Consider the following 12,233-nt stretch of genomic DNA (forward strand, 5'->3'; position numbering starts at 1 on the left):
AATTAATTCTCAATTATAAAACCAATTTCCTTTCCTTTCATTTTCCTGCATGCGTACATTTTTATTCTAGTTTGATTGCAATATTTTGGAGACACACACACACACGGTGTGCAAAAATGCTTGCTATAAGGCCACTAGAAATTCAAAGGTCTGTATCACAAATTAAAAAATAACAATGCTATCATAACATGGTGGTGCTGAGGTTGTTCTATGCAGCCATCATGGCACCCGACAGGTGACTGGTCTTTGTTTCTCATCCTGCCCTGAAGGGGAAACAGGAAACAGACACTTCCGTCCCTCTTGCACAATAATGCAAAGACACCTGAGTCGAACTGACCATCCATGTCTCGGACCACCTGGCCCAGACGCTGCTGGACCTCACTTGACCCCGCCTCACCCTGGTGCACGCCTGAGGTCAACAAGGTGCCAGGAGTAGAGGTTCTCGTTCCCTCTTGTTGGTCAATAATTACTATGCCAAATAATGTGCATCAACCTCATCCATGACCTTGAACAAAATATCTTACTGTGCCTAAACCAGGGGTCACCAACTTTTTTGAGGCCGAGGGGTGAATGAAGGGCTACATGACTTGTTTGCGGTGAACTTCCAAAATGACAAAACTGCACGGATCACTTTTTAGTAATCGGAACAAAAGGAATAGTAGTAGTAACACTATGTGAAGCAACTGCTCACAATTAATCAATGTTAATTATTTTCCACAATAATGGTAAAAAAACATTTTTTAACAAGAAACATTTATTTATGTGCTCACATATTTGAAAGTCAGAGGGAACACCTTTCTGGGATTTTTTTCACCTGCCTAGTGAAAAAAAGTGCTTTGTATGTCCAAAGCTGCCTTTAACAAAACGGGCCTTTTCTGTCCTCGCATTGAAGCGTTCGTGACAAGTTTTGAAGTGTCTCTCCACATTGTGCCGCTTTGGTATTGCAACAGTCGTCCCGCAAATAAGACGCATACATTTTACTTCAAAATACGTAAAGAAAAAAAGTCCTTTTTCGCTTTTCTGCCATGTTTTGGGGGGCTAAACTGCACAAGTAAGCTAACTCCTCATCACCGTTGCACTAAAATACTTTTGTTTTAATTTTTGATGTTATAAGACAATTAAAAAAATACATTAATGTAAGCAATTCGGATTCAAAATTTAAAGCACAAAATAATTTGTGACCGGTGCTATTTTTAGAAGATGCATCGCGGGCGCCTTAAGTGGTCCACGTGGGCGCATGGGCGCCCGCATGCACAGCGTTGGTGACCCCTGCTCTAAACAAATACTGTGAAATACTGTAAAAAAAAATACTGTAAAAGTGAAATATATAAGAACATTAATAAAAACTAAAATAAGCATGTATAAAACTATAAAAACATTTAGTTAAAATCCAAAACAAAAGGTATAGGGTATAAAATAACCATTAGATAAAAGTCAAGTTCAAAGGTTAAAAAAAGAGTATACTAAGAGCAAGAGTTATTCTACAAGGTACATTTGCTGATATTCTTTAGCTTGCATATTAAAGCAAGCAGAACTCTGGTATACAAATTCGGAAAATGGGATTGGATGTGAAAAGATGTGCAACCCTAGCCATGATGTAGTAGTACCTGTTCTGCTTTTTCTTGGACATCAGTATTTTTAGAGCAGGGGTCACCAACGCTGTGCCCGCGGGCGCGTGGACCACTTAAGGCGCCCGTGAGGCATCTTCTAAAATAGCACTGGTCACAAATTATCATTGTTATTTTGTGCTTTAAATTTTGAATCCGGCGGCACGGCGGTGTAGTGGTTAGCGCGCAGAACTCACAGCTAGGAGACCAAGGTTCAATTCCACCCTCGGCCATCTCTGTGTGGAGTTTGCATGTTCTCCCCGTGCATGCGTGGGTTTTCTCCGGGTACTCCGGTTTCCTCCCACATTCCAAAAACATGCTAGGTTAATTGGCGACTCCAAATTGTCCATAGGTATGAATGTGAGTGTGAATGGTTGTTTGTCGATATGTGCCCTGTGATTGGCTGGCCACCAGTCCAGGGTGTACCCCGCCTCTCGCCTGAAGACAGCTGGGATAGGCTCCAGCACCCCCGCGACCCTCATGAGGAAAAAGCGGTAGAAAATGAATGAATGAATTTTTAATCCGAATTGCTCACATTAATGTATTTTTTAATTGTCTCATCATTGTCAACATCAAAAATTAAAACAAAAATATTTTATGACAAACTCTTACCTCAAGTCAAAGTTCATGTGTGCGCACACGTTCGCTCACCGCTTTTCTGATTATAGTGCAGCGGTGATGAGGAGTTAGCTTTAGCCCCCAAAAACATGGCAGAAAAGCGAAAAAGGACTTACATTTTCCACAGTGATTGGGAGGAAGAATTTTTCTTTACGTATTTTCAAGAAAAATGTCTCATTTGCGGGAGGACTGTTGCAATACCAAAGCGACACAATGTGGAGAGACACTTCAAAACTTGTCACGAACGCTTCAATGCGAGGACAGAAAAGGCCCGTTTTGTTAAAGGCAGCTTTGGACAAACGAAGGACTTTTTTCACTAGGCAGGTGGAAAAAATCCCAGAAAGGTGTTCCCTCTGACTTTCAAATATGTGAGCACATAAATAAATGTTTCTTGTTAAAAAAATATGTTTTTGTTACCATTATTGTGGAAAATAATTAACATTGATATGTGAGCAGTCGCTTCACATAGTGTTACTACTACTATTCCTTTTGTTCTGATTACTAAAAAGTGATCCGTGCAGTTTTTGTAATTTTGGAAGTTCACTGCAAACAGGTCATGTTGCCCTTCATACTATCCGTGCTCACAAAGTAGCCCTGGTTTAGAGTTATGGGCCATAAAGAAGCCGATTCAAGACCCATTATGAACCAAACACCAGGAGGACCTGCTCTGTAAAATATGCAAATTACACAAGAGTTGTGTGCCCTGTCACTCTCTCCCTGTGTGTGTGTGGTCTGGGTGTTGGTGTGTAGTGCAGCAACAAAAATAATACAATTTAACAGTGCGGTAAAAAAAACATGACTCCAGTGCAGTCATTTGATATTGCAATAGAATTTTTCCGCAACTGGTCTCGGTCCCAAACCTAAATCCCTCTTACGCCTCCCTCTTCACCCCACTGTGTCACCCGGCAGACAGGTCAGGCGTTACACTCGGCTAAGCGCTCATTGTGCACGTGAATACGTCGAGGGAGGGATGCAAGCAGAGAAAGAAAGATGGAGAAGCACATTGTGTGTTAAAGAGTGCAAACATTGGGCCGGGCCCTCTGCCTCCCCGATTTAACCTCACATCAAAGCTAAGCAAACACACGCCCACCCACCGAATGTCTGACCCTTCATTCTTACACACATGCAACACACACACACACACACACACACACACTTATACACCGTGCTTTTCTTGGTGTAATGATACAATTGTACAGTGAACATAGACATGACACTCCAGTCTATGCATGCTCACTTTAGCACCGTGAATTAGGTGGGGATCATTTTGTTGCCGGTCTAAGTTGACACTAGCTTCAGGCTACACCGTGTTCATGAGTAATGCACACTGGCTTTTCACTTAACTGCGGCAAATAAAGTTGCGTGCGGCTGAGTAATAGGCGGTTGCCCTGTGAAAACCCAGCGCATACGCGGCGCATACGCGCTTGCTTACGAGCTCGGGAGATGCGTGACGGATGCGCGTGAAGGAAAGCTCCGTCTTTTCCCTTGCAAGCGGTGACGGCTCATCGGGGGGTTGGAGGACAGGATTAAAAACAGACGAGTGTCACCTCTCGGCTGAGTTATAGCGCTCATAACGCACACGGTGACACATGCGTACGGACATAAACAAACTGTTTGAAACGGGAAAAAAAACACACGCGCACACTACATTAGTAAACATGTCACAGAAGTCACACGCGCTAGTCATCACTCAGATTGTATACTGCTTACATGCAAACATTAAAGTAATACAACCCACATAATTGTCAATATGAAAATCATGTATGCAATTCCTAATGAATATTTAAACACAGTAATAATAGCAATGGAGAAAAACAGTAATCTAACACCAAGATAAATACACAGTACAAAGTGGGGACTACACAGCAACATTTCACATTGAAATGATACATTATGCTTCTCGCAAGCAGGTGGAGGCCCTTGAATAAAATTAAAAAAAAAAAAAAAAAACTGACCACAGACTCCTGATGGAGGGGGAAAAAAATCTGCTGAAATTGGATTTGGCCCAGTCTTAACCTCAGCCCTTCTCTGTGTTGTGTGTGTGTGTGTGTGTGTTCTGGGGGCCAGGAGGCTAATTTAATTTGTTGGACCGAGAGACGGGGGACCCGGGTAAAGACCTTCTGTTACTCGAAAAGTTGCACTTCTGCAGACCTGCTGTAACAACGCATGCAGAAGAGACACATAGCACACAATGACTCATGTGGACAGCTGCGTGATGTCGAGAGGAGACACCGAGTCATGAAAGGCATCATTTAACCCTACGGTTTCTGACCCCCCCGCCCAGCCCCCTACATTTTACTATGGATTCATTTTTCATGGCATAGTAAAAGCCTACACCTTAATGGTTGCAGCTTTATCATGGCTGGGTTGGAATTAGTGTCTTTCTGTTGTATGCCATAAATTATGATTAAATAACTGATATGATATTCAATTTTACAGATTGTGGGAAAAAATGTCATGTTTAAGTTCAACCTCAACATGTTTGATTAGTGTTATTTTAGGGTCTTAGGGTCCTTTTGTTTTTTTACTAGAACACTTTTTAGTAATCAATAATATTCATTCATTTTATACCACTTATCCTCACGAGGGTCACAGGGGGTGCTGGAGCCTATCCCAGCTGTCTTCGGGCGAGAGGCAGGGTACACACTGGACTGGTGGCCAGCCAATCACAGGGCACATATAGACAAACAACCATTCACACTCACATTCATACCTATGGACAATTTGGAGTCGCCAATTAACCTAGCATGTTTTTGGAATGTGGGAGGAAACCGGAGAAAACCCACGCATGCACGGGGAGAACATGCAAACCCCACACAGAGATGGCCGAAAGTGGAATTGAACCCTAAGTCTCCTAGCTGTGACGTCTGCGCGCTAACCACTCGACCACCGTGCAGCCCTAATCAATAATAATAAAAAAACAATAATCAATCAACAATAATCCATAGTAAAAACACGGGCCACTGTTAAAGTTAGTTGAAACGCAAATTCTGTCCACGACTCACTCTGACCCCGCCCATCAACACACACAAAGATGAAACTTAACACACTCAAAGACATGTCTTAAATGGCTTACTAACCATTATTATATCTACTACATTGGGTAATACGAATGTAAAGGTGACTATAGGGGTGTTAGTCCATGTCTTGAGGGCTCTCGTAATGTTAAAAAGCGTATTTACAAGGTTGTAAACAGGCTTTCTAAGGTCCAAATATGAAAAAAAAACATCCAAAAACCACCACCAACGCTACATTTACATATAATGTGACATGCATATTAACCAAGCTACTTTTGACAGCTGTTTTGACGTCTTAACAGTGGTTAAATTATTTTTACACTTGACTGATTTTTGATCATGTAGACAACTTACTTCTGGACCTTCACTATTTCTTATTTCTTACAGGAAAAATGTTTTTGAAATCTGAAGGTCAACCAGCAACCTGACTGGAATGTCTTCAAATCGCAAAACTTCCACCCGCAGGTTTTGGGGTTCCAAGCGTCTACCCGTTTGTTGTCAGGTAAATTACATCACCTTTATGGATTTAAACAATATCTGGCTCATCATGTTATTGAGTCATTGAGTCACAAACACGCACACACCTGTGCTGTCGGTTCATGGCAGCCACCATGAGAGCGGTCCAGCCAAGACGGTGACGGTAGTTTGGATCGACCCCTTCCTGCAGCAGTCTAGTGGGGGCAGAGAAGCAGAACGATATATAGCTTGTTAAAGAGACTCTTTAGACCATCCATGATATGATCTGCGGCCCCGTGACCAGTTTGCATGTATAAAACCAGGTGTGTGTTAAGTTCTGTGCTTGAGGGTAAGCCATCAGGTATTTTGTGGCACCGTGCTAAATGTGTGCGAGAGCGTGGATCCATCTGTCGTCTCTCTCGTGCAGGAAGCTAGAGTGCTTGTTTACAGTCAACACAGTGGTGTCTGATCTGCACTCACTGGCTGGGTCTGATTCCCTTGCTGGCAGCATTTGGGCAACGGGAAATTACTACGTTTTCTCCCCTTAACCTTAATTATCATATTTCAAAAGTTCACAAATGGACTAACTTGTAATCGGAATTATCTTAATCAGACATTTTGGATGACTATTTGGGGAAGGTCCTTTTCTGTTCCAGTCTGACTGTGAACCAGTACACAAAGCGAGGTCCATTTAAGTGTGACTGGAAGGGTTTGGTGTGGAAGAACCAGAGAACCCTGACCTCACCCTTGTCAAACACATTTAGAATTACTAGATTACAGAGATTGTTAACCAGGACATCTCACTCAACATCATTGACCTTCGTTCTGCGTTTTGAAGTTTTGTGGTTATGAAAAGACTGCAGGCCGTCACATTTATGACCTCGCAAACATTTGGAAATCACAAAACTCTTTAACACTACACATAACTGGCAGGTTGCTACAGTATCCTTGAGTATGTTAAAGGATCTGCTCCTATGAAAGCAGCGTAGTAGTCTTACTATTGAGACGGAACAGTTGCTAATGTTTGACAGGAAGACCAGAAGCAACACTTTTCCTGCCTTGTATCCTTGAGCATGTTAAAGGATCTGCTCCTATGAAATCAGCGTAGTAGTCTTACTATTGAGACGGAACAGTTGCTAATGTTTGACAGGAAGACCAGAAGCAACGCTTTTCCTACCTTCTCTACTTCCTTCTTCCCCATTAAGCCAGAGATAAAAGGTAAAATGTTCTGTTTTTATTACTGTTTCACTGAATTAAATGCATTGGTTAAATGCTCAAATCCATATTTCTTCCCCTTTCCCGCTCCTGTGGGTGTCATGACCACATGTTCAAATACTTTTGTCCGTATAGTGTTCGTCTGAGACTTGCCCCGACACTCTTAACAGCACTTAACACATCTGCGACTATTAACTGGCTCCCTGCACTCTCACCTAAACCATCTGTCACCTGTGCACAGGTAACTCAAGCTTGCACACAGACATGCATGGATTAAGACATGCAGACTGTAAATTTAGGTGAAGTTTTTTTTCACAATTCTACAAAAATATACAAAAATACAAATATCACATACTCTTCACTACTCTTTTCTCAAATTCAGTGTTCATGACTCAGTGAGCAGTTGCTGTAAAAGACTGTATTGTAGCGTGTTACGTTTGTTTGCAATATTATCACCCAGACAGATGGGTGCGAGAACGCTATGGCCTCCTTGTTTCTTCTTCTTTTTGGCTGACTAACTCTGAGTGAAGAAACAACAGCAGGAATATACTTACAGATCAAATGCAGAACATATGTGTTGTTTCAGCTGGTAAAAATAATACTTCTGAAGCAGCAAATCGACCTCAGCTCTATACTGTCTTTATCATAATATCCCTCATATGCAGGATAATGTCCAGTATTACCTGGATTAGTCAATATTTTCATTTGGAAAATTAATTTGTATTTTGTAATTTGTATTGTATTAAAAATTATGAGTGAAATGAATTGTTTGTGATAATAAACTGAAAGAAATATGGTAAGATTATTGTGGAACACATACACAGTATATCAGTAAATAAAGTCATGCCATGAAATGAAAAGCTCAGAGCCAAAGTTCAAGTCGGGATCCTGAAGCTCTCTTCTCCCACCCATCGGTTAAACGTGGTACTGCAACAACAAGCGACATCTATGTTTTGTAATCTCAAATTGCAGATCACGCGTGACTGATTTCTGATTTTGAAACCTGGAAAATCCATATCCAAACAGATTGTGTTGATTTTCACGGCACTGTGTCCCTCAGTGCTAAATTACTTAGGTGGAAGTACTTTTACAGTTCTGCACTTCATCAATGCATGTCGGAACAGCTAACTCAAAACAAAGAAACAAATGCATCGTGGTAGAAAAAAAAGTTTACGCAACATAAAAACTTCTTAGTCAAGTTTATTACCTGGTCACATCTTGAGGATTATTGGTCCTTGCTGCCTCCAAAAGGGCATCACCTTATGACATAAAAACAAGACAAAATATATATTTTAAAAAGACAAGTCAAGAGATTATCCAGTCGTAAATCTGGATTACTTTTTACAATATTAGCAATAATATACCTCTCAAATTGTACTGAACCTGTATATTATCGGTATATATACTACTTATAGGAACCAATATATGTTGATGTATATTTCCTGTAGGTGTATTCAAGGGTGCTGCCATGCTCACAGACAGGAAATTGTTAGGGGGTGAGCCGGAAGGCATACAAATTTTGACAGTTGGGAGCGGAATTGTGTTCTTCCGGTTCTGGAGGAGGCGGAGCTAGTGACGTCACCACCAAACGGTCCTCCAGCGAACTTCTGTTTCACCCCAATGTTTCTCAACCCATGGTCCAGTTATGGATTAATTGTTTGTTCCATTCTTCATGAGACAAACAACACTTCGTGGCCCATAGATGTTCGTGGAAAAGCGTGCTAAAGTGGCAGTTAAGTCAATTGACATTTCTCCTGCTAAAATTCTCCATAGTAGCCAGCCTAGTGCTGGCGGCTAATTCAGTGCTAATTCCCGATATGCTAGGTTGAAATGTGCTAAATGTTGTAGCTATGACTGACAGTAAAACATAACACACTCAAAGCACAACATTAATGAATGTTATTGTTGTGAATGTGTCACTTTCTTCGCTAGCCTATGTTGCAGTCAGTTTCAGCAAGGAAATCCATATTTTTTGTTGATCTATTCTATGAATCTTAGAATACTATGGGGTTTCATTCCAGGGCTAACTGGTAACTAGCTAACTTTTATTTTCCCAGTTATCCTGTCAAACATACTAACAAAAAACATACATGTGGCCATTTTTTTGGTGTGTGTTACATCATAGTTATCACATCAAAATATCAGTGATTGTTATTGTGAATATGTCACTTTCTTAGGTTTGTTGTGACTGACTTCATGGTTGCATGTGTTTGAATCTGAATTCCACACTTAGCCTGGCAGTGACGTCACAACCAAGATGGCGTCGGTTCAGAAAACCTGCTGGGGGGCATGTCAAAATCACCATTTCATTTCACTCATATTTCATACTCATTTATCTATGACAGCAATATGACAAAAATGTGTTATTAAGTGGGTACTTTCATTATTTATATAAACTTGTTTGTGTGTTATGAGCTCTTTAAAGTAATGGCTGCATTAAACCAAATGAAGAAGATCCAACAAATTGCTGGCACTTAAAAGTACTTTTAGTCCATGTGGCGGGTTATTTAGCAGTCTCACTCAATAAAAAAATGCATGGACAATGAGTCAAAAATACAGTTTGGGGACTCAATTCCACAGAATGCTACAATGCTACATTTTAGTAGTTTGTAATGTTACTAATGTACTGGGGCAAAATTGTAGCTACATTTTCATCAAAAACTGAATCACACTAAAATTAAGGCATTCAAAACTGAGGTTCCACTGTAAGTACCTAATAAATATGAAAAAATTAATTATGATGAATGCATACATTTTAAAAGAGTGAGGTACCTTTGTTATCAGAGTCTTTCTTCAGGCAGAAAGCCACGGCTGCAGCAGACAGCAGACCGGCAGAGGCCACCTGTGCCCCGCTGGCTCCTCCTCCTGTACCCCGACCCTCACCTCCATCTTTCTGACCAGCATCCTCCCAGTACAGCTTGTTGTGGCGCCCTCTGCTGGCCAGCGCGGCCCAGGAGCTGCGCCGGTTCTCCAGGTTCGACAGCCATCTAGGGGCGAGATGGTGGTACTGCACCGATTGAATCCCACTGTTAGCCGCAGTGTCATCAGCCAAAATCCCCCGTCTTGAAACCCGGGACGTGGATACGATGGGGTTGCGGCTGTTTTCCGCCGGTGGCTGTCGGATACCCTGACACGCAGGAGCGCCTGCACTTGTCTGGAGGACACGGCTGCACGGTGACAGGCTCCGTGACCTTCGTGCAAATAGCCTGGTAGGAAGAGACGATAACATGGCGAAAAACTCACCCGGAAAATACGCTAGCAATAAAACCCCTTGGTTATCAGATACCAGTGAATAAACCTCATAGAGGAACCAGCATGTTATATCTAATGATGCGGCTCGAGTGTCTTTACGTGGAGCTATTTACAAGAGCCACGCGCATTCAAACGTTTTGCCTCATCCTAGCATGGATGGTGCTCGAATTGCGCGGTGCACACTGGGAAATGTAGTTTTTAACTTGGTGTCTCGCTTGCATCATGTGTATGGCGACAGTACACATGAACACAACAAAGTATTGGCTGCTTAACTGCAATCATGTTCTAGAAAAGAGACTAAGTACGTGTGTTTTATAGCTGATGGTCAGTATGTAGTATATAGTAAACTATATTAAAAGTGCTCCATATTTTTTTTTTACTATTCAATTCCATTCTCCTCCACTTATCTGGGTCTGGGTCGCGGGGTCAACAGTCTGTAGGGAAGACTTCCTGGTCCAGTTCCACTAGGAGGACACCAAGGCGTTCCCAGGCCAGCTGTCCTAGGTCTATTTATTGTCCACATTATTATTTATTATTATTTATCTTCTTTTGTCTCTGATATTATACAGGAACCAGGCAGCAACATTTTGTTGGCAATTTCACTGCTGTGTTATTGTCCAATGACAATAAAGGAAGTCTATCTATCTATCTAGGTCTGACCCGGGGCCTTCTCCTGGCTCGGCAGGGAGGCGTCCGGACTACATGCCTGATTCATCTCAACTGGCTTCTCTCGATGTGAAGGAGAACCGTCTCGACTCTGAGCTCTTCCCGGATGACTGATAGGGTGAGTCCAGCTAACCTAAAGAGAAGAGGCCATTATTTATTAGTACTATATTGTAATGCTTCTCTTGTTTTGCTACTTTTACTTGCTGTTACATATTACTACCACTAGATGTCGTCAAGTAACAGTGAAGCTGACATGGCAAGTACAGTATTGTTAAATGTTGTAGAACATTTAAGCATTAATTTCTCACACAAACTAAAAAAAGATCTTCTCACCATCTAATCGGAATATTGTGTGTGAGACATGCAAAGAGACTCAATCAACTTTCCACTGTTCAAATATGAACGGGGAGCATACTATGTTCCATACTGTAACATGCTGTGATCCAAAATGTTCTAGGTTTGTATTCAGTCTGCTCTAAAATGGTGGTGGCTTCCACAGCTGCACAGAGCTTTAATCTATTAAATGGATATTTTTATGTCATGGTAGGTGACTTACTCTGCCACACCAGGCATGAATCATTGAGGACATCATGCTCCGTCATCATAAATCTACTTGCACCTTCCCACCCATTTCATTAGAATGGGATGTGTGTGTGTGTGCGTGTGTGTCATTGTAGGCACCTGAACAAATAAGAGTTCTTCTCACCAACTAATCTATTTGTGCACCACACACAAGTAACGAATTTAACACCACATTTAACATCCAATACTATGAAGTGTCTTTTACAAAGAGAGGTTATAATGTATCACATTGCACAAAAATACACTGTATTCATCCAAAGAGCAATTGTCACCTGAGATTGACAAGGATTAAAAAATGCCAGAGTAGCAATTGTGCTAATTTTAGCATGAAGCGGGAAATATGTTGACCTCACAAACTCAATAAGACAAAATGTCAGCCATGAAAATGTCAGTAATAATTTAAATGTAATGACAGAGCAGGTGTCATTTGCATTGCATATGAAGAGCTTACAGTATTTGACTGTCTGGAACTGACATTAAATGTACCTAAATGCTATGTAAACACTGTGACATTATCCTATAGCGACACCAATGAATTTGACAAAAGAGGGACTGTATGTGACGTAGTCAACAAAGGATAACAATGGAAGATATCCAGAATTTGGATATTTATTCAGCATCAGTATTATTTTCATTAACTGTCATTAGACCATTAATAATAACATGAAAAAAAAGTAAAGTCGACTGCAACATTTATGTATGAACAGCATAAATAAACCTTTCTCCGTATCTGTGTTTGTTTTTCCAAGTAAGTTACTTAGTGTGTGTATGATTTCCTGTTCCCGAGGCTCTGTTCAGGGACACTGCTGTGAGCGCCTAG

At 41.3% G+C, this 12,233-nt stretch overlaps 1 protein-coding gene across 1 annotated transcript in view; it reads right to left on the reverse strand.

Moving 5' to 3' along the window:
* Positions 1-10,856, reverse strand: part of clpb (ClpB family mitochondrial disaggregase) — a 34,016-nt gene extending 23,160 nt beyond the window's left edge. The window contains exons 1-3 of the mRNA XM_058079437.1: positions 9,686-10,856; positions 8,121-8,172; positions 5,827-5,913 (exon numbers count right to left, since the gene is read on the reverse strand). Coding sequence (XP_057935420.1) covers positions 5,827-5,913; positions 8,121-8,172; positions 9,686-10,142 — 596 coding nt within the window. The 5' untranslated portion in view covers positions 10,143-10,856. The remainder of the gene's footprint in view (positions 1-5,826; positions 5,914-8,120; positions 8,173-9,685) is intronic.
* Between the last annotated feature and the right edge of the window lie 1,377 nt (positions 10,857-12,233).

Source organism: Doryrhamphus excisus, chromosome 8 (genome assembly GCF_030265055.1).
Source record: "Doryrhamphus excisus isolate RoL2022-K1 chromosome 8, RoL_Dexc_1.0, whole genome shotgun sequence".
Lineage (NCBI taxonomy): Eukaryota > Metazoa > Chordata > Actinopteri > Syngnathiformes > Syngnathidae > Doryrhamphus > Doryrhamphus excisus.